The sequence below is a fragment of the Myxine glutinosa genome, chromosome 13 (assembly GCF_964187855.1).
Source record: "Myxine glutinosa chromosome 13, kmMyxGlut1.1, whole genome shotgun sequence".
Lineage (NCBI taxonomy): Eukaryota > Metazoa > Chordata > Myxini > Myxiniformes > Myxinidae > Myxine > Myxine glutinosa.
Window position 1 is genome coordinate 52,585,642 of NC_136273.1, and position 27,576 is coordinate 52,613,217.

The 27,576-nt window shown below is 46.4% G+C and overlaps 1 protein-coding gene across 6 annotated transcripts in view; it reads left to right on the top strand.

Annotated features, from left to right (window-relative positions):
* The window catches only part of LOC137438673 (myelin protein zero-like protein 3), an 89,949-nt gene that overhangs the window by 23,832 nt on the left and 38,541 nt on the right, over nt 1-27,576 (top strand). Inside the window, exons 5-6 of one of the 6 annotated variants that reach the window (XM_078767495.1) lie at nt 245-473; nt 15,384-17,580. The exons of 4 other annotated variants lie outside the window; for them this stretch is intronic. In XM_078767495.1, the coding sequence (XP_078623621.1) occupies nt 245-473; nt 15,384-15,694 (540 nt within the window). In that variant the 3' untranslated portion in view covers nt 15,695-17,580. Of the gene's footprint in view, nt 1-244; nt 474-15,383; nt 17,581-27,576 lie in introns of those variants that run through there. One more of the 6 variants, XM_078767498.1, reaches the window with a different exon arrangement.

Genomic DNA, 27,576 nt, shown 5'->3' on the forward strand with positions numbered 1-27,576 from the left:
GAAGAGCTTGAACAAAGGTAACCATATAAGCATGCGTTTTTGTTACCTGTGTCACCGAAGTTGGATTGAGGTTATGTTTTCACCCCTGTCAACAGGTTGGGATGAGGAGAATGTAACATTACGAGTACCAGATTAAATTATATATAAAACAATTCAAGGGTTTATGAGATTATCCTTTCTTCGAAGTCAACTGTCATTCTTTACATTGTTTGATAAGTCTCTCTTTCTCCTGAATTTCCTTCAGATATTCATGGACTTTGGTTGGCCTGTGGATAACCTGGACAGGCAGTTCTCTGGCAGGTTGTCTTGTCCTGGAAACTTTCTTGCTGGGAATGCATCTCTTGAGATTTCTAACATCACCAAGCAAGACTCGGGGACATTTTTCTGTCAAGTTCAAAAATACCAGGTCATCTTGTTTCACAGCGTGGTTCTAAACGTTACCAAGGGCACGCGTGGTGTTCCTCAATCTCCAGGTCAGTATTTAATCAAGATACTGAACTTCAAACCTATAGTCTCCCCACATGCCCCATCAACCCTAATCATTGTATTGCCTTCTTCCTCACGTCATCTTCCATGAACATTTCTTCATTCATACATATTCAATCAATCACAATAAATTCTTTCCCAAAATCTCGATCTTACTCCCACGAGGGAGTAATGCATTCGATCGTGTCCGTCCGTGTGTGTATGTGTGTTCGTGTGTTTGTGAACAAGATATCTGGAAAAGTTCTGAACGGATTTGGATGAAAGTTGGTGGGATGATTGCCCTTGGGATAAGGAAGAATTGATTTGTTTTTGGTGAACCTCAGGATATTATTCCGGATCCAGGAATTTTTTGAAGGATTTTTTACCATTGGAAGATAGGGCTCAGCAGCGGCCACCCACGGCGGGAGTATGCGCTCTACAGAGTGGCGTTCTAGTTTTATTCTAAAATTTAGATAAAGTAATTTTTTTAATGAAATGTGCATTTGAACTATGTGCATTCCATTTATGGATGGGCTGGCAGAATGTTCTCGACTCTGGACTCCAGACTGTGGAGGTACGCACACTCAACTCTAAACTGTCTCCCCTTGGGTTCGAACCACTGCTCAGCTATAAACTGTCATCCCAATGATCATCGATGTGTGTGTGTGTGTCGTCCCTCTGATGGACATTAAACTGGGCGTCCCATCTGGCAGCATTCATTGGTGGATGTTAAAGACCTCACAGTGTCCTTCGCGAAGAGTAGATGAGCTATCACCAGTATCATGAACAAATTACAAATTCCTGCCGTAACTACTGCTGGGAAGGCAATGGCAAACATCCAGCATAACTCTTGCTCAGGAAGCTGCTTCAGCAGCACTGATGCTCTGTGAAGAGTATTGTTATGAATTTGGTAATGCAACATCTAGAGCTAGGTAGATCTGAATAGGTAGGTATTCGGCTGTCGTGACAGGGACTCTACATGTAATAAGTTATTGATGTTCAGGCGTTTGTCGGGGTAAGATGTATGAGTGTGAATCTACCTGGAGATTCGAGTGTTAAATAGTGAGGGATTAAAGGTAACGCCCCTGTGAGTATCACCTAGTAATCAAACCTTTGTCCTTTATGGCACTGCAAACCACATAAACATTAGTTAGGTCCTTAGCGCAACATTAAATAATCCCCTTTCCCTGACAAGGACTTCGTATTAAATTGACAGGAAACCAGGCCAAAAACACCGCCACGGCTGGCCGCCACCGTGTACACCTCCAAAGGCCTACAAACCTGGCCGGCACGTGTTATGCCAGGACCGCAGGGTCGCGTAACGGGGGAGATGTTAGGAGTCGCATGCCGTAGAGGGCGTGACCGGCGAGCTGGGACCATATGATTGGCTGAGGAGTGCGCGAATGTGACGTCATCGGGGAGAGATATATGCGACGGTCGGACGCCATTTTCGCCAGTTGAGTTGAGTTGCGATCTGATCTCGAGTCGTCCCAGTTCGTTGAACAGTTGAGTAGAGCGTCCCAGTTCGGTACCGGAGTGGCAGTTGAGAGAAGTGAGAGCTCGTGGCAGTTGACGGTTCGTGCCATTTTCTACAGTTCGTGACCACAGCTCGTTGCAGTTGGCAGTTGGCACTCGGCACTCAGCAGTTGGCAGTTGGCACTTGGTTTTTGGTTGCTTCGTGCAGCCCTGCGTTGGACCGACGAGGCCTGGTGGCGCTTGGAGGCGGAGGCAGAGGGCCGTGGAACTTGGAGCGAGGTGTGCGATCGGGCCGAAAGGAGCGGTGTTGGACGGCAGCCACAAAGACGACAAAGACAGATAAGCCCGAATCCGCGTACACTGTACACGACGTGACTTGTTATTTTCGTATTAATCTCCCTCGTTTTGTGTTTGATATCAGTCGTGTGGGGACGTCCCGATTTAGTTATTAGATTACCGGCGCGTGCTTTTTCACTGGCTTTACTTTTAATAATAAATCCTTATATTATTTTCTGTACATATTTGAACGCAGTTTCCTGGGTGTTTCATTTTAATAGATAAGGCTGCGGAGCCTTCGCTGCGTCCCGCCATTTCGCGCGTTGGTGTTGAACGTGAGTCCGCCATTGAGTGTTCGCCTCGGGAGTTAAAGTCTCGCAATCGGTCATCCGTAACGGTGGTGTTAATCACGGTTACGCGACAAGTGGTGTCAGGAGTGTAGGATTCGAATCCGTCGGACAAATTTTTTTGTCCGCGGCGAGACATCGACACGGTCGGGCGTACATTGCGTCCGACGTTCGAACGCAAAATTTGGATAGGCGAGGCGGAGAAATTTAATAATCAATTGGGCATACGGAGCGCGATATCGCGTCTTCGTCAAATTTAAATTGTGTTACTGGAATTATTAAAATAAATACGCGCGCGGGAAACAATCTTCCGGAAAGCGGATGTCGGAAATTGACGAGATGGAAGTACGCAGCGAGGCCTCCGTCAGCGTCGGGAGTGAGCCGGAAATGGGGGATAAGGAGGATAGCGTTGGAACTTTCCCCGCCGCTGGGACGGCCCCGAGAGACGACCAGGCTTTAATGAAATTTTTAAAGGAATTAATTGATGCTCAGGGTGAGCGAAACCTTGCAGAAATTCGGGGAGACATGAACGCACAGAGTGAGCGAGCCAGTCGGGAATTGAATGAACAAATGAAGTCACAGGGGAAGGAATGGAGGGAAGGAATGAAGGGAATGAGTGATCGATTGGAGGGACACATTGAAGGAATGGGAAATAAAATTGATGGGTTAAAAGGGGAACTGAATGCCCAGAGTGATAAAATTGAAGGATTAAAGGAGGGATTGAAAGAACAAATCGAAGGGATGGACAGCAAAATCGATGGATTGGAGGGAAAAATGGAGGTGATGAATGAACAAATGAATGAACAAGGGAATGAAATAAAGGAAAGGAATGAACAATTGGAAGGAAAAATTGGGGAAATGGCACAGCAGCTGGGGGAACGAATTGATGGCATAGAAGGGAGAGTGCAAAACCAAATTACGGACAGACTGGGGAAATTTGAGGGTAAAGTAGAAACTCAAATGGGGGAGATGGAAAAAGCCATAGGGGTGGAAATTGAATTGAAACGGGAAGAATTAATGTCAAAAATAGAGGAGGGCGTGACGCAGGCTGTCCAAATGGGGGAAAAGTTGGAGGGTCAGATTGGTGCCACAAATGCTCGAATTGATAAAGCAAATGGGGACCTGGAAGGCTATCGGGGCCGGGTGGATGCCAGAATGCTACAGCAGAGTGAGGAATGGGGACTGCTCAACCGACAGGGGGGCAAATTGGCCGAGGAGGTGAGGGGGTTGGAAACCCGCATAAAAGAGCAGGAGCAAGGGTTAATTGAGAAAGGCCTGTGGGGGCCACTAATGGATAATGAAAGGGTGAGTGATTTTATGCAGGAGCGACTGGAGATCTGGGACAATACCATCAAGAAGGAGGTTGGTCGGGTTCAAGAGAGCCTGAAGGAAGAGGTGAGTAGGTCGGTTAAACATTTTCAGGACCAGATTAAGGGGACCCAGGAGACCCTCACCACGAGCCACATTTGGACACCAGAGGCTCCGAAACGGAATACCCAGTTGGGGGGGTGTTTTGGCCCCGGACTGGATTTGGACAGAGAGGAATCGGGGAATAGAGTCTCTGGAAAAACAATCCCCCTCGTACATTTTGACGGATCAGGGAGCCTCGAGGCTTTCCTGACACAATTTGAGTGCGTGTCTCAGCTCAATGGTTGGGGAGAGCGGGAGCGCATGGGGAATCTGGTGGCGACACTGCGTGGGTCAGCCGCCGACGTGTTGAACGTAGTCCCAGAGGGAATATTGACCAGCAAGGCCATTTGTGAGGCCTTGAATAACAGGTACGGGACAGGCGCAAGGTGCGACCTGGTCAGGGCACAGCTGCTGCATCGCAGGCAAAAGCCTAATGAGACGTTGCAGGAGCTGGCCCAGGATATATACCAGTCTGTGAGGATAGCATACAGGGACCTACCAGCACAGGCGTGGGACAAGCTGGCGATAGAAAAATTTATGGCGGCTCTCCCTGATCCTGAGGTCCGGACGTTGGTGGAGTTACAGGACCCACCCACGGTGCACCGGGCAGCGGAATGCGCGGCGAGACTGACCTTTTTGAGAAGGTCGAACCGCGCATCGGAGAGGGCACCTGTGACGGTACGGCAGACCGAGGTGCGGGATCGGGAAAAGCCAGAGGATGACATCGGGCGAATGTTAAGGGGGATCAGCCGCCAGCTGACAAATTTGATGGGGGGACCATTTGCAGGGAGCGAGTCACGACAGGGTGGTCCAGGTTGGTCATCGGGACGGCCTGATTTTTATCGGGCTGGGCCGGGAGAAAGGGGGGCTCCGCCTGGCTACCAGAGGGGTCCGTTCTTGGGGACTTGTTTTAGATGTGGGAGAAGAGGGCACAGTCAGAGGAATTGTCGGCAACCATATGGGCCCCCACCTCCTGACAGGCTTCGCAGTCCAGAAAGGAGGGGGCCCCCAGTAGGTCCGCAGGTGCCAGACAGAGGAGGTCCACAGGTGCCAGACAGAGGACCACCACCTCCGCCTGGGCCAATAGCGGTAGAGTGTGCGGGAAACTAGAACGAGCCGAGCATACGGGGCCATGCTCGGCTGGCAAGTGTGTGGAGAAGCGCCCTCCTTTGATGGAAGTAGTGAATTGCGGACAAATTGGCACGGGTAATCTAAGGGTTAGATGCAAAATTGAGGGAGAATTTTGTGAGGCTGTGGTGGACACTGGAGCCAGTGACACCATTATCAATCCGGGTGTGCTAGACCAGAGTGTTGGAGGCTGGGACAAAATTGATAGGGTAGAAGGACACAGCCTTCAACTGGCTACGGGGGCAACGGCACCAATATTGGGACGCGGAGTGGTGAGGATGGAGTTGGGTGGCCTGGAGGTCAGCGTGGTTGTGTGGGTGGCGGGGGTGTGCGATCAGTGTCTGTTGGGACTGAGTTTCCTGGTGGAACATGACTGCCAATTAGACCTTGGGCGTGGTCATATGTGGTTGGGCACCGAGAGGCTGCAGTTAATGGGACTGGGGGATGACGAGGAGGTGCAGGGGACGTGGCTGGAGGTGCCGCGCACTGTGACCGTGCCTCCCAGGTCCGAGAGAGTCGTGATGGCAGAGTTAGCAGCAGGTGCTCAACCCATTGGCCAGCTGGGGCTAGTGGAGTCGTGGTCCTCGCAGGGGACGGAGGAATTAATGGTGGGTCGCACCCTCATAGACACCCGTGGGCCTATGCTGGCAGTCAGGCTGCTCAACTTGTCCGACAGCCCCCGCACTATAAGGGGCGGAGCCATCGTAGCCAAATGCAGTAGTGTAGTAGAGGTCACCGGAGGAGGTGGATCCACATGCTTGCCAGTACAGCCGGAAGGAGGGCAAAATTTGGGGAAATGTGATTGGTCAGAGGGAGTGCGGGACATGATGACACGCTCTGAAGAGGGCCTAACATCGGAGCAGGTAGAGACGTTGCACAATTTGGTTGGTAAGAACTTGGGTGTTTTTTCTCTCTCCCCCGAGGATGTTGGACGCACGAGTCTCGTCAGGCACAAAATTAGTACTGGCGAGGCTCGGCCTGTTCGCCAACCGCCGAGGCGGCTCCCTTTCGCTAAGAAAGAGGAGGCAGAGGAACAGGTGAGCAAAATGGAAAGAGCCGGATTTATCGAGCCCTCGGTGAGTCCTTGGGTGTCACCCATTGTGCTGGTGAAGAAGAAAGATGGGACCACTCGGTTCTGTGTGGATTACCGCCAGCTCAATCATGTGACACTCAAGGACTCGTATCCCCTGCCAAGGATCGATGACACCCTCGATGCCGTTTCAGGCTCAACGTGGTTCTCCACGTTGGATTTAAAGAGCGGTTATTGGCAGGTGGAAATGGATAAAGAGGCGAGGGAGAAAACGGCGTTCACCACAGGAAAGGGTCTCTGGCAGTTTGTCGTCATGCCCTTTGGATTGTGCAATGCCCCTGCCACGTTTGAGCGTCTGATGGAACGTGTTTTAATTGGCTTACCGTGGCAGACTTGCCTCGTCTATTTGGATGATGTATTGGTCCACGCTCCCACATTTGAACAGGCTGTCGAAAATTTGTCAGACGTATTTGGGAGATTAAGGGGTGCCGGGTTGAAATTAAATCCGAGCAAGTGTGAAATTTTCAGGAGGGAAGTGACTTACCTGGGTCACGTGATCAGTGAGAGCGGCGTGGCCACTGACCCAGGAAAGGTAAAATCTGTAAAAGAGTGGCCCGCCCCTAAAAATGTAAGGGAGGTCCGAGGATTTTTGGGCCTCTGCTCGTACTACAGAAGATTTGTGGCAAATTTCGCGGAAATTGCAAGACCTTTGCACAAATTGACAGAGAAAGGAGCCAAATTTGTATGGTCAGAGAGCTGCATCGAGGCATTCAGTCACTTAAAACAACGTCTGGTGGAGGCCCCAGTTTTGGCATACCCGACAGATGATGGCAATTACATCCTGGACACAGATGCGAGCCAGGAGGGATTGGGAGCTGTGTTGTCACAAATGCAACAGGGAGTCGAGAGGGCTATTGCGTATTACAGTCGGGCACTTTCGAGGCCCGAACGAAATTATTGCGTTACCCGCAAAGAACTATTGGCCTTGCTGTCTGCAGTTGGACACTTTCACCCTTACCTTTATGGGAGGGAGTTTGTGATCCGAGTGGATCATGCCTCCTTGCAATGGCTCCTTCGGTTCAAAGAGCCGGAGGGACAAATTGCAAGGTGGCTTGAGAGGCTGCAGCAGTATAATTTCACTGTGCAACATCGGCCTGGCAAAGCACATGCCAATGCAGACGCTCTCTCTCGGCGCCCCTGTTGGGATGCACAGTGTAAATTTTGTGATAGACAAGAAGCCAAGGATCCAATTGGGCAGGGCCAAATTGATGCATGCCTATATGCAGCGAGAGTGACCAGGCGAACTTTGCCACAACCCCCACAGGAATTGGGCGATGTGAATTGGCAAGAGAGTCAAAGGGAGGATCCCGTTTTGGGGCCCCTTTTTCAGTGGCTAGAGGAGGACAAAAGACCCTCTTGGGAGGAGATTGCTCCACACGGAGCCCAGGTAAAGGCCTATTGGGCACAGTGGCAGATGTTGGGGTTGAAAGAGGGCTATTTGTTCAGAAAGTGGGTGACACCAATGGGTGATGTAGCTTCCTGGTTGATAATTGTACCTAACAAATTGAAGGAAGTGGTTATGGGGCACGTGCATGGGACTAGGACAATGGGACATTTGGGCGTGGCCAAGACTTTGTCCAAATTACGACAGAGGTTCTACTGGGTGAATTCGGGCAGAGACATTCAAAATTGGGTGAGATCCTGCGACCTCTGCCGCGGTAAGAAGGGACCCCCACGTGCGCGCAAGGCCCCGCTCCAGGTGTACAATGTCGGGGCACCGCTCGAGCGGGTGGCAGTAGATGTGGTGGGGCCCCTGCCAGCCACCCGCCGAGGGAATCGGTACATTATGGTGGCAATGGATTACTTCACCAAGTGGCCAGAGGCCTACCCATTGCCCAACCAGGAAGCCCGGCTGGTAGCTCAAGTACTAGTTGAGGGATTCTTCTCCCGATTTGGCGTCCCAAGGGAGCTGCACACTGACCAGGGCCGGAACTTTGAATCTGCCCTCCTGCGGTCGGTGTGCGAGCTCCTCCAAATTCATAAGACCCGGACGACTCCCCTTAGGCCTCAATCGGATGGGATGGTAGAGAGGTTCAACCGGACACTGTTGACACAATTGGCCCTCTTTACATCTGAAAACCAACAGGATTGGGACGAGCACCTTCCCTTTATATTGATGGCATACCGGACCGCCCAGCATGCGACCACTCGGTGCACCCCCGCCTTGTTGATGTTCGGTAGGGAGATGCGAGTCCCCACAGATTTGTTGATGGGACCGTCACCAGGGGAACCGGGTGAGCCAACTGTGGAGAGCTACGCAACCAATTTGAAAGCGAGCATGGAAAAGGCTCATGAGTTTGCGAGGAAGCAAATTGGGGTGGCTTCTTCGCAGATGAAAACGCGGTATGACGCTCGGGCTCACACACCTCGTTTCCTTCCCGGAGACCTTGTTTGGCTCTACTGGCCCCGGAGAAGGAAGGGGGTGTGCCCAAAACTCACTTCACCTTGGAAGGGCCCTGGGGTGGTGCTTCGGCAAGTAACTGATGTGGTGTTCAAAATTCAGATGGGCCCACATACCCTTCCACAGATAGTTCACGGGGATAGATTGAGCTCCTACATGGGTCGGGAGGCTCCGGAGTGGATTGGAAGGGTGAGGGGGAAATTAGGTGTGGTGGATGACACCCTTGAACCTGACCAACCTGCAACTACCTGCACTTAAGGTGAGTGCTTTGAGGAGTACTGTCCCAGGCTTCAGGATTTGCTTTGGGAAATTGGGGACATGTAATTTGGAGTTGGGAGGTGAGTGCGAGTGATGACATGGCCGGTGAGGGGATGGAATGGGAGCCACAGTGTCTTGTGGGTGGCGTATGTTTTTGTGTTGTGGTTAGGTGTTTTGATGTGGTCGTGAGAGTGGAACCTAGAGAGTGTGTGATGATTATTGGAGATAATGAGGGGTGATAATTGTGCTTTTGGAAATGTGCTTTTGGGAAGATGTGATGGTTTAAATGTGAACTGGGGGAATTTCACATGTAGCAGGCCATGGCAAGCCTTGTAACACCTTTTACACCATCTATGGAATTGTACTGAATTGTGCTGAGTTGTGTGGAGAATTGAATGGCAGTGGGGGAGGAAGTGTGTTTTGGGGTCTTGTGGGTGGGGAAGGTGTGTGTGTCCGCAGGTACAGAGCAAGCTCTGAGGAGCGATGCCTGCGGGCCCCCCTCTGCGGCAATTACCCCTGGCAGCCGGTGGTAACTGGAAATTGGAGCTCGTCGGTGGAGGGCCTGGTTGGGCGCCGCGGGGTGAGGAAGTCCCCCGGTGACCCGTGTTGCTGCGCGAAAGCAGGAGGCAAAGGAGCCTGGTGTGTGTGGAGACCCTCACCGGCGAGGTAACGGCGGAAAGGGGCTGTTGGGCTGTCATGGGGCCAAGAGGTAAAGGGGGGGGGGGGGGCAATGAATTTGTAAGTCGGTTGACTTGTTTTTGGGACTGCGGGCACCACAGCCTGATGCGCCCCCACCATCTTTTGTGCGGTACCTCCCCGCTGCCTAGTTGAGGAATGCACACACACGTGAATGACATCAATGCCATGGTCCTGCAGGGGGTGTATTGGGAATAAGTGCTTTGTTGATTTTTGCAATGCCTTGATGACCTATGGAATGAGAATGAGTGGTTAAGGGGTCTGTGTTGCATGAATGTGGGCGAAATCCACCGAGCCGTGTCACTCACCTGTAACATCTGGACAGGGCCCGTGGAAATTTAGGGGGGATGCATTGGGGATGGCCCCGCAGGTAAGGTTGAGTCTTGTGGCATCCACCGGGGGACACGGTCTGTAGACCGGGGTATGTACAAAGGTTAGAGTTTTGAGTGTTGGAAAGATGGTTAAGTTTTGTGGTTAAGTTAGTGTTGTGTGTTGTTGTTTCCTCCCTCCACAGGAACAACGAAGAAGATGTACATACTTGCATGATGGTTAAGGGGTTCAGCATGTTAAGGAAGTGTAGGTAGGTAGTCCGACTCACTTCCCACAGCCCTTCCTGATTTATTTCGTAGGTTAATTAAGTGTGTGACAGTAAGTGTTAAGGCTGGAATGGTAGCCCTGCGGTGAACCTTGCAGGAGCTACGGTTCCAGGGGGGGGGCTGTGTTATGAATTTGGTAATGCAACATCTAGAGCTAGGTAGATCTGAATAGGTAGGTATTCGGCTGTCGTGACAGGGACTCTACATGTAATAAGTTATTGATGTTCAGGCGTTTGTCGGGGTAAGATGTATGAGTGTGAATCTACCTGGAGATTCGAGTGTTAAATAGTGAGGGATTAAAGGTAACGCCCCTGTGAGTATCACCTAGTAATCAAACCTTTGTCCTTTATGGCACTGCAAACCACATAAACATTAGTTAGGTCCTTAGCGCAACATTAAATAATCCCCTTTCCCTGACAAGGACTTCGTATTAAATTGACAGGAAACCAGGCCAAAAACACCGCCACGGCTGGCCGCCACCGTGTACACCTCCAAAGGCCTACAAACCTGGCCGGCACGTGTTATGCCAGGACCGCAGGGTCGCGTAACGGGGGAGATGTTAGGAGTCGCATGCCGTAGAGGGCGTGACCGGCGAGCTGGGACCATATGATTGGCTGAGGAGTGCGCGAATGTGACGTCATCGGGGAGAGATATATGCGACGGTCGGACGCCATTTTCGCCAGTTGAGTTGAGTTGCGATCTGATCTCGAGTCGTCCCAGTTCGTTGAACAGTTGAGTAGAGCGTCCCAGTTCGGTACCGGAGTGGCAGTTGAGAGAAGTGAGAGCTCGTGGCAGTTGACGGTTCGTGCCATTTTCTACAGTTCGTGACCACAGCTCGTTGCAGTTGGCAGTTGGCACTCGGCACTCAGCAGTTGGCAGTTGGCACTTGGTTTTTGGTTGCTTCGTGCAGCCCTGCGTTGGACCGACGAGGCCTGGTGGCGCTTGGAGGCGGAGGCAGAGGGCCGTGGAACTTGGAGCGAGGTGTGCGATCGGGCCGAAAGGAGCGGTGTTGGACGGCAGCCACAAAGACGACAAAGACAGATAAGCCCGAATCCGCGTACACTGTACACGACGTGACTTGTTATTTTCGTATTAATCTCCCTCGTTTTGTGTTTGATATCAGTCGTGTGGGGACGTCCCGATTTAGTTATTAGATTACCGGCGCGTGCTTTTTCACTGGCTTTACTTTTAATAATAAATCCTTATATTATTTTCTGTACATATTTGAACGCAGTTTCCTGGGTGTTTCATTTTAATAGATAAGGCTGCGGAGCCTTCGCTGCGTCCCGCCATTTCGCGCGTTGGTGTTGAACGTGAGTCCGCCATTGAGTGTTCGCCTCGGGAGTTAAAGTCTCGCAATCGGTCATCCGTAACGGTGGTGTTAATCACGGTTACGCGACAGTATTGTTGCGAATATGGAATTTGGCCTCCATATCCGCTTGTAAATATTCCCCTATTTCCCCAATACTCCCCAACTATCCCCAATCCCCCATTCCCTAGTCCCATTGTCTGTAAACAACACTCTGTAGAACCGACCTTCCCCTATTTCCCCCATTAAATGTCGTGCCCAGGTTCACCGCATCTCACGTAGACAACTTTCGGACATCTTGCTAGTTATTCTTAGTCTATGTCAGTTAAGGACTCGTTTCCATTAATTCTGACTCTTCGTTGCACCAGAATGTGATTGTATGGCACCAGTAGTGAGTTTAGGACCTCCCCATACCTCCCCGCATCTCTTCCCCATGAAGAAACAACAACTACAACAGCAGAGGGGGGCGGCGCGGCGACGGCGCGGGGAGTGTGCGTCCTCACACCGGCTTGGTTAGCCGCCATTGCCATGTGCGCCCACGGGGTTACCACGAAGGGGCTGGCTGTCAGCTCCTCGTCAGGGGCGGAGCCCGGTAACCCCCCGCAGCCAGTAAGACGCAACGGGCCGATTCCATCTGGGGCGGAGCTAACAAGCCGAGGGCGTGTCACTCCCCGCCGGATATACGCAGCGACTTGCCGGACGTGACGTCAGATGCGCCCCGAGCTTGAAGAAGAGACAAGTCGCGACCTCCGAGCGCTGAGCGACCTCCCCGCATCTACTGGACCGGACCGGGTCGATTCTGTCCCTGAGCCAAGGTGCACCTTGAGCCATCGACTGCCCGCTTTCCTTGCCATCAATCCCCGTGTGAGTCAGATTTGTCCTGTTTATCTGTGGTCTGTCGGGAATAAGATAAGTGTGTCTAAGTGCCTATCTTTCTATGCTGTCCCTCTCATTCCTGTAATCAAACCTTCCGCAATATTATAACCTCCTCCGGAGGTCTTGAGAACTGAACCCTTGGTGTCGTGTCATTTTAACCCAGCCGTTGTGTCCTTTCCTCAATTGATTTAGCACAGCGCGATTTGGTCAACGTCGGGTATAATCGGGTAACTTGTGCGGACACGGCGGCCATTCCGCTCGGCCCACCATAACATCAAAGTCGTGTCTGTAACAGTATGATACATCAGAAAGGGAGAAAGAGAGAACTACAGTGCTTAGTCGAGCATCACGCCTGGACAAGAAGGACGACAAAACTTTTGCCGAAAACCTCCCATGGGCAACCCCACAAGAACGTGAGAATAATTGTGCCCGAAAAGAAGAAGAAGAATAAAATGACTCTCCATTTGTTTTAACTTATTAACCCATTTCCCTGGGAGTAAATCCTTTACTCACTGGAACGGGGCTGTGGAAAATATTGTCGCGCGGACCCTTCCGGTTAACACCAGGGACCACGGATGGACCAGAACGGATTTACTTGAGGCGACGACCAAACACGGATTCAGCTATCAAACGCGGGAGGAAGAAGGGAATTGGAAGCTGTGGTAAAAGCGCTCAACTTCAGCCGACCGACGGCAGCTGCAGGGAATTAATGAACTCGAACAAGCAAGATTAGAAGGTACAAAAATAGAGATTTATTCACGGCACCCGATAACAAGGAACGCGACGGTAATCAAATAATGGGCCTAAATTGGGATCCCAGACACCTCACTTCAGAAACGAGACACAGGAAAATGAATTAAAGGAAAGGAATCGTCGTGTAATGTTCTGTGGTGCGTCCTTATCTGTCTGTGGTCTGTCGTCCCCACTTGGCTCCAAGCTCCGCTGCACACCATGAGGTCCCTCGCCCCAAGCTCCAAAGCACCACGCAGGCCCGAGCCAACGCCCTCTCCGTGCGCACACGAGGTCCCGCCCCTTCACAGCACCGAAAGCACCGAGCACCGCTCCAAGCACCACGCAGATGGTGAACCAACGACCAATAGGACCTCTCAAGACCAAGAATAAGCGCAAGAGCTTCAAGCACATCCAGACCCAAAGAGCACAAGGGTTAGAGCTGTGCAAGAGCCTAGAGCAAGAGCAAGAGAGAAAATGTCGTTCGGCGCGCCCTTATATAACCTGGGTTACGACGTCAGCCTTGGCGCTCCACCCAATCAGCGCCTTCCACCGAACCTCCTTCTTAGTTGCTATGCAAGTTCGTGATGCAAGTTCGTGATGCAACCGGTGGCAGCCATCATCGGCGGTGTCCTGGCCTGGTTTCCTGTCTGTTTTCTTCCAAAGTCATTGTCAGGGAAGGGAATTTAATTACTGCGTGTACTAAAGGGCCTGTCTAAGTGTCTACAGGTGTGCATTGCTATAAGGGACAAAGGTTTGATTACCAGGTGTGACACACAGGGGTTTATTCTTAATCCCTACACAATCTAACACCCGAACATCCTGGTATGTTCACAGGTATACTCTTACCCGACAAATCGGACTACACATGGAACTTATCACAGGTAGATTCCCTATCGCGACAGACGAAGTATGTTACCTATTCAGATCTACCTGACTCTAGATATTGCTCTACCCTACCGACATAACATTATATTGTGCACTCCTGTTTCATTTTGCAAACATGTCATCATTACCTCTGTTACCCAGTTAAACAGTCATCCAGTACGTCAATGCATGTACTTGAGAATAACAGTAAAAAATCATTAGAAAGACAAACAACAAAATCATAGTTATAAAAAACATACCGCACAATACTACAAACCCGGTCCCTATGTTAATCAAATGTTACGATTTCAATTCCAACTTGGGATGTCAATAAATTGGTCCAACTATTTCCCAAATTTTACAAGTGGAAATAAACATAAAATATTTTACTGTTAAACTGAGTGACCAGAAGACATGGTTAGATGCAAACTCAATGTCCCTCATCAAGACGTGGTTAGATGCAAACTCAATGTCCCTCATCAAGACGTGGTTAGATGCAAACTCAATGTCCCTCATCAAGACGTGGTTAGATGCAAACTCAATGAACCTCATCAAGACGTGGTTAGATGCAAACCCAATGTCCCTCATCAAGACGTGGTTAGATGCAAACTCAATGTCCCTCATCAAGACGTGGTTATATGCAAACCCAATGTCCATCATCAAGACGTGGTTAGATGCAAACCCAATGTCCCTCATGAAGACGTGGTTAGATGCAAACTCAATGTCCCTCATCAAGATGTGGTTAGATGCAAACTCAATGTCCCTCATCAAGACATGATTAGATGCAAACTCAATGTCCCTCATCAAGACGTGGTTAGATGCAAACTCAATGTCCCTCATCAAGACGTGGTTATATGCAAACCCAATGTCCATCATCAAGACGTGGTTAGATGCAAACTCAATGTCCCTCATCAAGACGTGGCGAGATGCAAACTCAATGTCCCTCATCAAGACGTGGTTAGATGCAAAATAAATGTCCCTCATCAAGACATGGTTAGATGCAAACTCAATGTCCCTCATCAAGACATGGTTAGATACAAAGTCAATGTCCCTCAAGACGTGGTTACATGCAAACTCAATGTCCCTCATCAAGACGTGGTTAGATGCAAAATGAATGTCCCTCATCAAGATGTGCTTAGATGCAAACCCAATGTCCATCATCAAGACGTGGTTAGATGCAAACTCAATGTCCCTCATCAAGACGTGGCGAGATGCAAACTCAATGTCCCTCGCCCACCCCTCACCCCCCCCCCCCCCCCCCCCAAAAAGATCTGCTCAATATCAGCAAAGATGTCATTGCACAGAAAGAATAAAAACACTCACAATTTTCGCATTTGGCCGTGAGCATCATAATTTACCAATCAGATGGTCATCAAAGCTGATTTTAATCCTTATTCACAAATCCTGTATTACCTACCATGGCTTGATGAGCATTAACATCTTTTTATTCTTTCCTCAGATAATGGACAGGACAAGGTTTCCAGACCTCCATTGTTGTTGCTGTTTCTGCTGAGTGGTCTCTGTCTTCAAGTCGTCTGTATCATTCTAAGTGTGATTATCATTAAAACAATCCGCAAAAAGAGAAGGGATCAAAGACCGAGTACCAAGGAACAGGAAAACCAGAGTGGGGGATGCAACAATGAATCAACAAATCAAAAAGACGTTGAAAAGGAACTAATTCCACCTGCAAAGTTTGTTACTTTAACAATCATGGCAGCTGAGTGCAAGAAGCAACTTAAACAGAGCGAAAATATATTGAGGGTCGCATAGATCAGCGGGATGTAAACGGACAGTCAGGACAGGTACCATTGGATTGGAGAATAGCAAATGTAACACCAGTACTATATTTTGGCGGACTCGAGGGGGTCGGGGAGGGGGGGCGTCAAGCGAGTTGAACTTGAAATTAGCGCCTCAAGGCCACACTTCCGGTTCCTCTTCGCGCCTAAAAACCAACCACCGGAAGTTCCTCCATGAAGATCCGGGAATTCGAATAAGTAACTAACTATTATCCTCACATATTATAACTACTTACCTATTGAGCTTACATTACTAAAAAATAGCGTTAGGTAATTTTTCAACGGCCTCATATTGGGTTCAACAATCCGTGACCATGTGATGGTGGGGCTCCCACGTTAAGGTCGCAGTCAAATGCGCCAAGGGCCGAAATCTAATTCGATGCCTCACTGGCACTTCCTGGGGAGCCCACCAGGGAAGTCTTTTTCTCCTGGTACAAAGCCCTTATCCACCCTCTAGTGTAGGCTGCTATGTCTTAAAAATGGCTGTCGTGTTTTTTTTTTGTTAAAAGCAAAATTCCACTCCACTTGATTCCTTGTCTTTGGGGTGTCACATGTTCGAAAAAATAGGTTGTTAATTTTTTTAAACGGATTAAGGGTGTCAAATCCAAGATGGCCGCCAAAATATATAAATCCCATTAAAACTGGTATTCTGAACACAGTATGAGGTCCAAATTAATGATAATACCCATAATTTCAATACCAAGGAGTTCAAAAACAATTAATTTCAATATGGCAGTCAAATTCAAATTCAATTTCAATATGGCAGAAGGAAGCGGCATTGACCAGGCTTGGGTCGAAGCTGGACTATATTCTCCAACAACCGTAACGCAAATCCTAAATGGAAAACATCTCTACAGGTCCCTAGAAGCACATACTGTAACATTGCTTGCTCTATACCATCTCTACTTTGACAGGTTCCTAACAAGAGCACCAGAAGAGAAAGTGTTCCTAAGTGAAGCGTCCATTGATTTGGAAAAAGCATATCAGAAAGATATCAGCATGAACACAGGCAACCGTCAAAACCTCAGAGATGCCGTCAGAGAAACCATGACCATGTTCGAATCTAGAGATAAACTCACAAAGTTGGGACAGTTTGAAAGCAATCCAGCACCAATTCAACACTACATCCATAACTACTTGAGGCAGTTTGAAACTATCCTTCAGTATATTAGAGCTACCAGACAACGGGACCTGCTGCTGCATATGGAAAGCACTGAAGCTCTTATCAAGTACTTCTTTGCTCACGACCACCTGAACTACGCACGTTTGCTCCCTTTGTACCTGTCAACAATGCAGCAAACAGAACAAGTTTTTCCAGATGTCTGGGCAGAACTCCTGAAAGGAAATTTCTGTGTGACGAAGGGGATTGCTGCATTCACTTCAATAGGTCCAGATCACGGAATTGAGCAGGAGAACCGCAAACTCAAGGTCATTGGAGGCATTACTGGAATAACCCAAATTGAGAGAGCTCTAGACCGTTTCTTCCTGATTGCACCTGACTTGTCTAATCTAGTAGAGGAGTTTCAAAGAGAATATGGCATGGAAGGTGCTGATACCAGAGACCAACACCACGAGATCACAGGGGGAAAGTCCACCCGAGTAATGAGAAATTCCGCTAGATTGACAGAGGTATTTGTTGTTCATGGAGACCCATTCGTAACCGATGAGAGTGACCTGTGTAACCTTCTTACCAAGAAAGTAATTGATGAAAAGGTAACAAAGGACATAGTAGACCGCGATGCCATCGGACAACAGTTGTTCCAGACATTTGTCAAAGAACGCCTTACAGAAGGAAAACTTTCAGTGTGGGATCCAATGAAGAGAAAGAACATAGGCACTTTCAAAAGTGCCAACACAGTGAAGAAAGTGAAAGCAGGTGACAAACTCATTAAAGTCAAAGAAGAACGAGGACTCCTACAGAGGTTTATAGTAGCATCAAGAAGCCGTCCAGACCTTGATCTAAAGGACTGTATTGGGAAGTATGAATTTGGAATTGTTCCACGTGCCCTTTTCGCTTCGGATGGGTCACTTCTCCTAGCATATGACAAGGCTAAGGTCCTTCATCATCTTGAAGTGCTAGTTACCAAGGAGCAACCTAGCCCAACAGAAGCCACAAGCGATCCAGCTAATGCCATACCGAGTGTTTCTGGCGACCAAGTATTGAGTGAAAACTCCCAAACTGAAGTACCACCCCAAGCCGAGGCGCCTGAAGTACAAGAAGCGCAGCCTGAGCAAGAAGCTTCAACTGACATGTCCGACATGTCTGAGAAATTTAAAGTTGTAGTCATAGATGGCATGGCCCTCGTTAACTCCATCTCCAGGACAGACAAAATGAAAACATGCAGTGATTTTGCCATGTCATTTCTTGAAAAGCTTATCAGGATTGCAGCTAACTACGACGAAGTAAGACTGGTATTTGACAGATACGTCGAAAGTTCTCTGAAAGAGCAAATGAGCAAAAAGAGAACAAAGGGAAACTCGACCTACTATCACATCCAAGATAGTACACTGATCCAGAATATTTCCTTGAAGGACTTCCTTTCAAGTGTCAAAACCAAGGCAGAACTTGTAGAGTATTTAGCTGCAACGACTCTGGATCACAGCAACAGCTCTGCCAACAAATTGAAGAAGTTCATGGTAACCTTCGGCACTGAGACAAAAGGCAATGTAAGTGTGCCTGATGAATTGGTAAAACACGGTCATGAAGAAGCGGATACGTTACTCTTGCTCCATGCCCTAACAGTTAACGGCGATGTAGAACTTGTAATAGACTCTCCAGATACCGATGTCTTCATGCTGATGATCCACATGTATCCACAGCTACCTGCTGAGACATATTTCCTTACCGGAAAAGGAAAACTGAATAGGAAAATTGCAGTCAAACCTATCTTTGAAAAGTTAGGAGTTAACCGCGCCTCGGCTATTCTCGGGTTTCATTCTTTCACAGGATCAGATATGTGTGGCAGGTTCGCCGGCAGGACAAAGGACTGGTGTACGAAGGTGTTCATGTCCTGCGATGATATGATACTGGATTCACTTGCTTCACTTGGTAAGTCTGCTGCTACACCCTCTCCAAACGCAATTGACCAACTGGAAAGGTTCGTTTGCTTGTTGTACAGATCCAAAACACACACCAAAGTAAATGCACTACGATGGTTCTTGTACTCAAATCGACAGGCCGAGGGAGAGAGTCTGCCTCCAACCTCTGGATCATTGACACCACACATTCTGCGAGCACATTATATTGCAATGATATGGATGCAGGCATGCGAAAGTCAACCGTCCCTTCCTTCTCCCACTGACTATGGATGGAAGTCAGAGGAAAATAGATTTCTTCCGGTGATGTGTTTGAACCCTCCAGCACCAGAGGCCGTGACTAAGCTGGTAAAATGTGGCTGCAAATCAGGATGCAAAGGAAACTCCTGTAGTTGCCACAGCAATAAACTCCCATGCACAGAGGTCTGTAGCTGTTTGAACTACGGCTGTAGCAACAATGAACAATCAGCTCAGAACATTGTGGGAGATGAACACGAGGACTTGTAAGGTAAAACAGATGATTGTGAGACAGGAATATTTAAATATGGTCAAACAGGAAATTACATTACGCTATCATTGTTATAGCAATATGGACCTTTGTGTAAAACAGTGGTAGCCATATTGGATTTTCTCACTATTTCTCACTATGGCTGGCATCCACCGATTTCAACGAATCAGTAACATGTTTCCCCAACGGCCTAGCATTACTTATGTGGGCATTACCACCAAAATGGACCTATTTCATCATTCACAATTTGTGTTATCAAGAACATTAGGTTTTTGTACTGTGGTTATTTAAGAAGTGGCGGCCATCTTGGATTTTTCCACCATTTTGAATTTGACTGCCATATTGAAATTAATTGTTTTTGAACTCCTTGGTATTGAAATTATGGGTATTATCATTAATTTGGACCTCATACTGTGTTCAGAATACCAGTTTTAATGGAATTTATATATTTTGGCGGCCATCTTGGATTTGACACCCTTAATCCATTTTAAAAAATTAACAACCTATTTTTTCGAACATGTGACACCCCAAAGACAAGGAATCAAGTGGAATTTTGCTTTTAACTAAAAAATAACACGAAATGACATAACAGCCTACACTACTCATCTGGATGATGTTTTTTTCTGACATGTCAAAACCAACCGCAGTGTACAATATATTGTTGACTAGCAGAAGTACCCGGCATTGCCAGGCGGGGGAGGGGAGGGGAAGGGGAGGGGAGGGGGAGGGGAAGGGGAGGGGAGGGGGAGAGGAATGGGGGGGAGGGGATGAGAGGGGGGGAGGGGATGAGAGGGGGGGAGGGGGAGGGGGAGGGGAGAAGAGGGGGGGAGGGACTATTAAAATTAAAATATATTAAAATCGGACTATTTTCACGTCCGTTATGCAAGTGAGCTACACTACTCACAATAAGTTAGGGATATTGGCAGGTTCTTCGGTGTGGTTGATTTTGTGTATTAATTATGTTGAAAAAAGTTGTTGGTCCTAATTCTATGGTTATTAATGTGTGAAAAAACACAGCATTCTTGATTTCAATACCCTAACCCTAACCCCTATAAAAAAAAATAAACACTCCCACAATATCCCTAACTTATTGTGAGTAGTGTAGTTCAGTCTATACGCATGACGTCACAGCACATACACAGTCAATTTACCCGGCAAATTAGCACATACACATTTCTTGTAAATTTCGCATTACAAAATATTTTGTTTCTATAGGTATAATTTCAGAATTGTTCATAAAATTTGCCAAATTACGAAACTGCGAATGTCATAGGTGGAAACCCTCATATCATTTCCCAACTCTGCTTTAAACTCAATGTCTCTATATTTTAATCCTAAACAGCATCATATAACAGCATCACCAATAAGTACAACGGTCTATAATGTGCAGCATCTGGCAATATGATTATTGAATGACATGGATGTGATGGTGCTTATGAGGCCAGCACTAAGGCCTGCCTTTTTTATAATAAAAAAGGTTTTAAAAAATCAAACATTTAAACAGCATTGGACGTGCACCTTGACCCCACGGCCAAGGCACAACGTCTATCAAGGCTGTCCCATTAACATTACACATGCACCTCAACCCAAAGGCTGAAGCACATGGTCATTCAAACATATGCATCTTGACCCCGAAGGGCCACAATGCATGGTCATACAATTGGACCCCTCCTCCATAGGAGGGAGTCCACTGACAATGTATTACTCCTGTCAGGATGGTGATGGTCCTATGCTTATGTACTATTAATTGTTGTGATTTGATGTGTCTACGTTTAAATGTTGTGCCCATTTGTGGGCAACACAAATTCCTTCCCTGGCAATAAAGGTTTTCATTCATTCGTTCATTTAGAATGAACATATTGTGTGTCTATTATTACCCTCGCCTGAGGAGAGGGTATTGCATTTGAGTCCTTTTTTCAGATCCCTGGAAATATAGGTAGAATTTTTTAATGATAATTATGACATCATAGGTCATGTGGTTCGGCCGCCATCTTGGAAAAATCGAAAAACTTTGCACCTCTATATCTCAGAAAGTGCTGAATAGAAAAATTGAGACATGGCTCATTGTAAAGAACTCTCCATGGGGAATAAAATATGTTAATGATGATGTCATAGGTGTCTCCATTATGATGTCATAATTCGACAAGTACAAAACGTCAGCCGATAAAGATGAAATTTCTTGAGCATCATGGAGGCATAAACTGGTGGAGAAAAGAATAATGATTACGTCATTGGTCACGTGGTTCGGCCGCCATCTTGGAAAAAACGAAAAAAAATTGCACCTCTTTCTCCAAAAGCACTGCCGAGAAAAAATTGAGACGTGGCTCATTGTCAAGAACTCTCCATGTGGAATAACATGTGTTTATGATGATGTCATATGTGCCTCCATTATAACATCATAATTTTGTTCAGGCTGAACATATCGTCAAACGTGTCATATATCACAATCGCTATGCTCTACCTTTACATTTTTCATTCAGTGTGAAACACAAACAAACCGATTGTTAAAATGACCATGAAATATCAAAAGCATCGGCGTTACGTCTCTTCCAACGACACAGTACATATAGGCCCGGCAGGAAGGGTCATGTTATTTACCCAACCCATGTGGGGTATATAGATTACAGTAGATCTTCACTCAGTTCTGTCAGTAAAGCGTACCTCATGGATGTCGGGATTCCTCCAAATTTCTTTGTTTAATGTTATGAACAGCATTAGCGACTGTTAAAAAGCATTTCCATGAGCGATGTAGATACTGATGTCGCCTCTGACTGCGCCGAAATCAGCACCCTGCCATTCAGTGACCAGAAACTCAACTAGGGCTTCCTTGTTTTTCCCGTTTGCAAGGAACTTTTTCCACTGCGTTGGAGTTTTCTGGTGTTTGTTGTGAATGCAGAACGTCTGTTTCCCACCATCGCCACGACGCGTCCTCTCAGCATTTTTCACGCTGACAGCTGGGTATGTGTCGGTGACAAAGTCCACCCGATTGCATTTCAGCTTCTTCGTCAGCTGGATGAGTCGAGACAGCACAGCATCGGCTAGTTCGCCAAAACTCGAAACTGAATGTCGCACGCTATGCAGAAGGCCCATACCATCGATGATTAGGGCACCATCATCAGGCACTGTTGAAACCAAGTAGTCCTTGGAGCTTTCAATTGCATCAAGTAAGGCGGACTTCGTTGTCTTTGCCATGGAGCCATCAGCTGTCGCAAGAGGCAGCGAGACAGGAGACGGTGAATAGCACAGAATCTCATGCAGATCGATGTTCCTGTTCTGTGCAATAATAAGCAGTCTGGAAAATAACTGCTCGTCATTGCGTAACATGATCTCCTTACCTGACTTTGATTTGCCTTCGATTTCCCCAGATTTGAAAATGTTTTCAGCTTCAATGCCTTGAGGGGTGCAAAGAAATCTACTGACGGATTTATCAAACGGTTGTCAAGGAATTCGTACATGCTCCTCTCACCAATCCCATTGGCTGAGATCCGGTCGTGTTGGACCTCACTGATGGCCACAACACCTGAACTGATGCTTGTCAGTTCTGTAAGGTGGGAATCAAAGGGATTCTGCATAGACTCGATGACTGACACGATGTTTCCGACTGACTTTTCGTCGGCGATAATTCTGCTGTGGCCGAGTTCCTTCCTGACCTGACGGTCTCGAGAAGTATCAGTCATAGCTTCGCATTGGCGGACAATGGCCAGCCGTTCATTTTGGCTCAGTATCCATCTTTGGACAGCACCACGATTCAAGGTAATTCCTGTCAACCCCCCTGGTGTTTTTGAATCTCTGTTCAGAGTTTGCTCGATTGCCTGGTCACAAGCAATTGACGAGAACCCTGTGCCTGTCCGCTGAACGGTCCATTGACCATGCGAGGTCACAGATTTGTGAACCTCGGGGTGAGTTAGGGGGACAATGACCATCTCCAGCCAATAAGCGGGCAGGTATCGAGCATAATTAAATCGATCGTACGAGGAAAAACCAAGGGAGCATGTGCCGTATAGCAGACACATGAAGATTCCAGTCGGACTCACGAGTTCCCCTGATGAATAATAACAGCAGCTGGACCATCTCGATGTACGACGACCAAAATGCAAACTTGGGATTCTCTTCACCTTGCCGCTGAACAAACGAATTGAAGGCAGATAACAATGTGGTGAACGCATCGCCAGACGACAGGCTGAGAAATTCCTCACTGGGATAGACATCAGCAACGTCGCCCACGATTGCGAGAGCGCGTCGCTCTTCGTCCTCCGACAAAGATTCGAGGAAAGCCTCGAAACGTAGTCTCCGGAGCCCTTCGGCTAAGAGTTTGTGGGATCTCATGCTTCCATTATAGTGATGACCGCTCACTACGCCATTGATGGCACCCTCAGCTACCACTTCTGATTCGATCGGTATGTCTTTCATTCCGGCATCTGCAAATCGTTTTCCGATAATGGCTAGAAAGGCCATTGCTGTGTGGAATTCTCCAAGCCTGACTATAAACCGATTGGTCAAGGCTTCGTCTTTCCACCTGATCTGCTGGACCTTTGAATAAATGGCCTGGAAAAAAACGAGGATCATTTGCGGTAAATCCAGTCGATCGGATATTTCTCGACTCTTATTCAGAATTTCATTTACGGTGGACATTTCGGTAGGCGAGGATTCTATGACAGGTAGGTAATGGATGGCTGACTTTTCCAACGTGTCGTTCTGATGAAGCTCAAGATGGAAGGCTGTCCATCCAGGAATTGTAGAAAGCGTGTCAGCCACTACCTTGGTCATCCTGTATGCCGCCATTTTGTATGTCATGTGACCCAAGCAAGTGTTCTGATAGGCCTAGATTCAAGATTAGTGCCTTCGATGCAAGACAAAGTAGTGCGACATAAACGCGTGGAAAACTTTCAAACTGGCAGGATCTGATAGTTAAACCTTTTGTATGTGCTACAACTCGGCACGTACTCAGATTACCAGTGATTATTTTTTAGTCTCTCTGACCTCAGAACGGGATTGAACGATACACGGTGTCAGCTTGAGGCCTACTCCTACAAAGTAGCAATCTGTTGCTTCAACCTATCTCTCACAGTCCTCAAGTGCCATTTCTACACAGTTTCTATAGCCAAGACCATTTATACACACGACATGCCATATGTATATACACAGTCCCCTGTCCCCCTGTCTTCGTAAGTCCCCCTGTCTCCATTATCCTGGACAGGGCCCATATCTACCACAATCACCCATTATAATCACCCTTTAGAATCACCCATTATAATCACTATTGTTACAGAATGTTACAGAAATGTTACAATGTTACAATGTTAGATTAGAATGTTACAATGTTAGAATGTTACAGAAATGTTACAATGTTACAATGTTAGATTAGAATGTTACAATGTTAGAATGTTACAGAAATGTTAGAATGTTACAATGTTAGAATGTTACAATGTTAGAATGTTACAGAAATGTTAGAATGTTACAATGTTAGAATGTTACAGAAATGTAGTGCCCATATCTACCATATATCAACGTTTATCATCTTCCACTGGACTGGCAGGATAGCCTACAGGTATGCACACTCACCTCTAAGCAGTCTAGCCTGGGTTCGAATCCCGACCCAGCTATAAACTGTCATCCCGGTGTTTCACAGGCAGGGTGATCCACTAATGTGTGTGCTGTCCGTCGGATGGACGTTAAACGGGTGTCTAGTCTGCTGGTATTAGTTGGTAGGCCCTAAAGACCCCCCTGTCACTGTGCCCTTCAAGAAGTGCAGGTGAGCTATCACTGGCTCCAGGAACAAATTCCAAATTCCTGCCCTAACTACTACTGTGAAGGCAATGGCAAACCACCCAGTGTAACTCTTGCTCAGGAAGATGCTTTGGCAGCACAGAGGCTCTGTGAAGTGTATGAACACCCATTATAATCACCCTTTAGAATCACCCATTATAATCACCCTTTATAATCACCCATTATAATCACCCATTATAATCACCCATTATAATCACCCATTATAATCACTCTTGATAATCACCCATTATAATCACCCTTTGGAATCACCCATTCTAATCACCCATTATAATCAGCATTTATAATCACTCTTTAAAATCACCCATTATAATCACCCATTATGATCACCCATTATAATCACTCTTTATAATCACCCATTATAATCACCCTTTAGAATCACCCATTATAATCACCCTTTATAATCACCCATTATAATCACCCATTATAAACACCCATTATAATCACCCTTTAGAATCACCCATTATAATCACCCATTATAATCACCCATTGTAATCACCCATTATAATCATCCATTATAATCACCCATTATAATCACTCTTTAAAATCACCCTTTATTATCACCCATTATAATCACCCATTGTAATCACCCATTGTAATCACCCATTATAATCACCCATTGTAATCACCCATTGTAATCACCCATTATAATCATCCATTATAATCACCCATTATAAACAGCATTTATAATCACTTTAAAATCACCCTTTATTATCACCCATTATAATCACCCATTATAATCACTTTATAATCACCCATTATAATCATCCATTAAAATCACTCTTTATAATCACCCATTATAATCATCCATTGGAATCACCCATTATAATCACCCTTTAGAACTGGGGTTCTTATCCTGGGGTATCCATACCCCTTTGGGGGTATGGGGACCAAAATATGGGGGTATGGGACTCGTAATAAATTATAATAAATTCAATGAAATATCAACTTTAAATATATTGAAACTAAACTAACTGTATAAAACGAAGCTATTGAGATATTTTGAAGTCACACTGGAACCTAATGGGACTGGTAATCAGGCGCCAATCCCCAAACTTGGCCCATTTTCTGGATAATAACTTACCAATTTTCATCCAAAAAAATAGGCAATTAAAGTAAAAACACCCCTCAGAATGCACCACAGAGCACCAAGAAATCCCAAAAAATTATTGGGCTACATGCCCCCAGTCCCCCCGAGCGATGTGCACCTTTGGTGCGCCTTGGTCAGCCAACAGGCTGGCGAAGGGGGTATGGGGACATTGTGGGCAATCCGTTTGGGGTCTTGACAGGGAAAAAGGTTAAGAACCCTTGATTAAGAATCACCCTTTATAATCAATCACCCTTTAGAATCACCCTTTATAATCAATCACCTTTTAGAATCACACATTATAATCACCCTTTATAATAACCCATTAGAATTACTCTTTATAATCACCCATTATAATCAGCATTTATAATCACCCTTTATTATCACCTATTATAATCACCCATTGTAATCACCCATTGTAATCACCAATTATAATCACTCTTTATAATCACCCATTATAGTCACTCTTTATAATCACCCTTTAGAATCACCCTTTATAATCAATCACCGTTTATAATCAATCACCGTTTATAATCAATCACCGTTTATAATCAATCACCTTTTAGAATCACCCTTTAGAATCACAATTTATAATCAATCACCTTTTAGAATCACCCTTTATAATCAATCACCGTTTATAATCAATCACCCTTTATAAATCAATCACCGTTTATAATCAATCACCTTTTAGAATCACCCTTTAGAATCACAATTTATAATCAATCACCTTTTAGAATCACCCTTTATAATCAATCACCCTTTATAATCAATCACCCTTTATAATCAATCACCTTTTAGAATCACCCTTTATAATCAATCACCCTTTATAATCAATCACCTTTTAGAATCACCCTTTATAATCAATCAGCTTTTAGAATCACCCTTTATAATCAATCACCTTTTAGAATCACCCTTTAGAATCACCCTTTATAATCAATCAGCTTTTAGAATCACCCTTTATAAATCAATCACCTTTTAGAATCACCCTTTAGAATCACCCTTTATAATCAATCACCTTTTAGAATCACCCTTTATAATCAATCACCTTTTAGAATCACCCTTTAGAATCACCCTTTATAATCACCCTTTATAATCAATCACCCTTTAGAATCACCCTTTAGAATCAATCACCCTTTAGAATCACCCTTTATAATCAATCACCTTTTAGAATCACACATTATAATCACCCTTTATTATCACCCATTATAATCACCCATTGTAAGGACCCATTGTAATCACCAATTATAATCACTCTTTATAATCACCCATTAGAGTCACTCTTTATAATCACCCATTATAATCACCCTTTATAATCAATCACCCTTTAGAATCAATCACCCATTATAATCAATCACCCTTTAGAATCACCCATTATAATCAATCACCCATTATAATCAATCACCCATTATAATCAATCACCCATTATAATCAATCACCCATT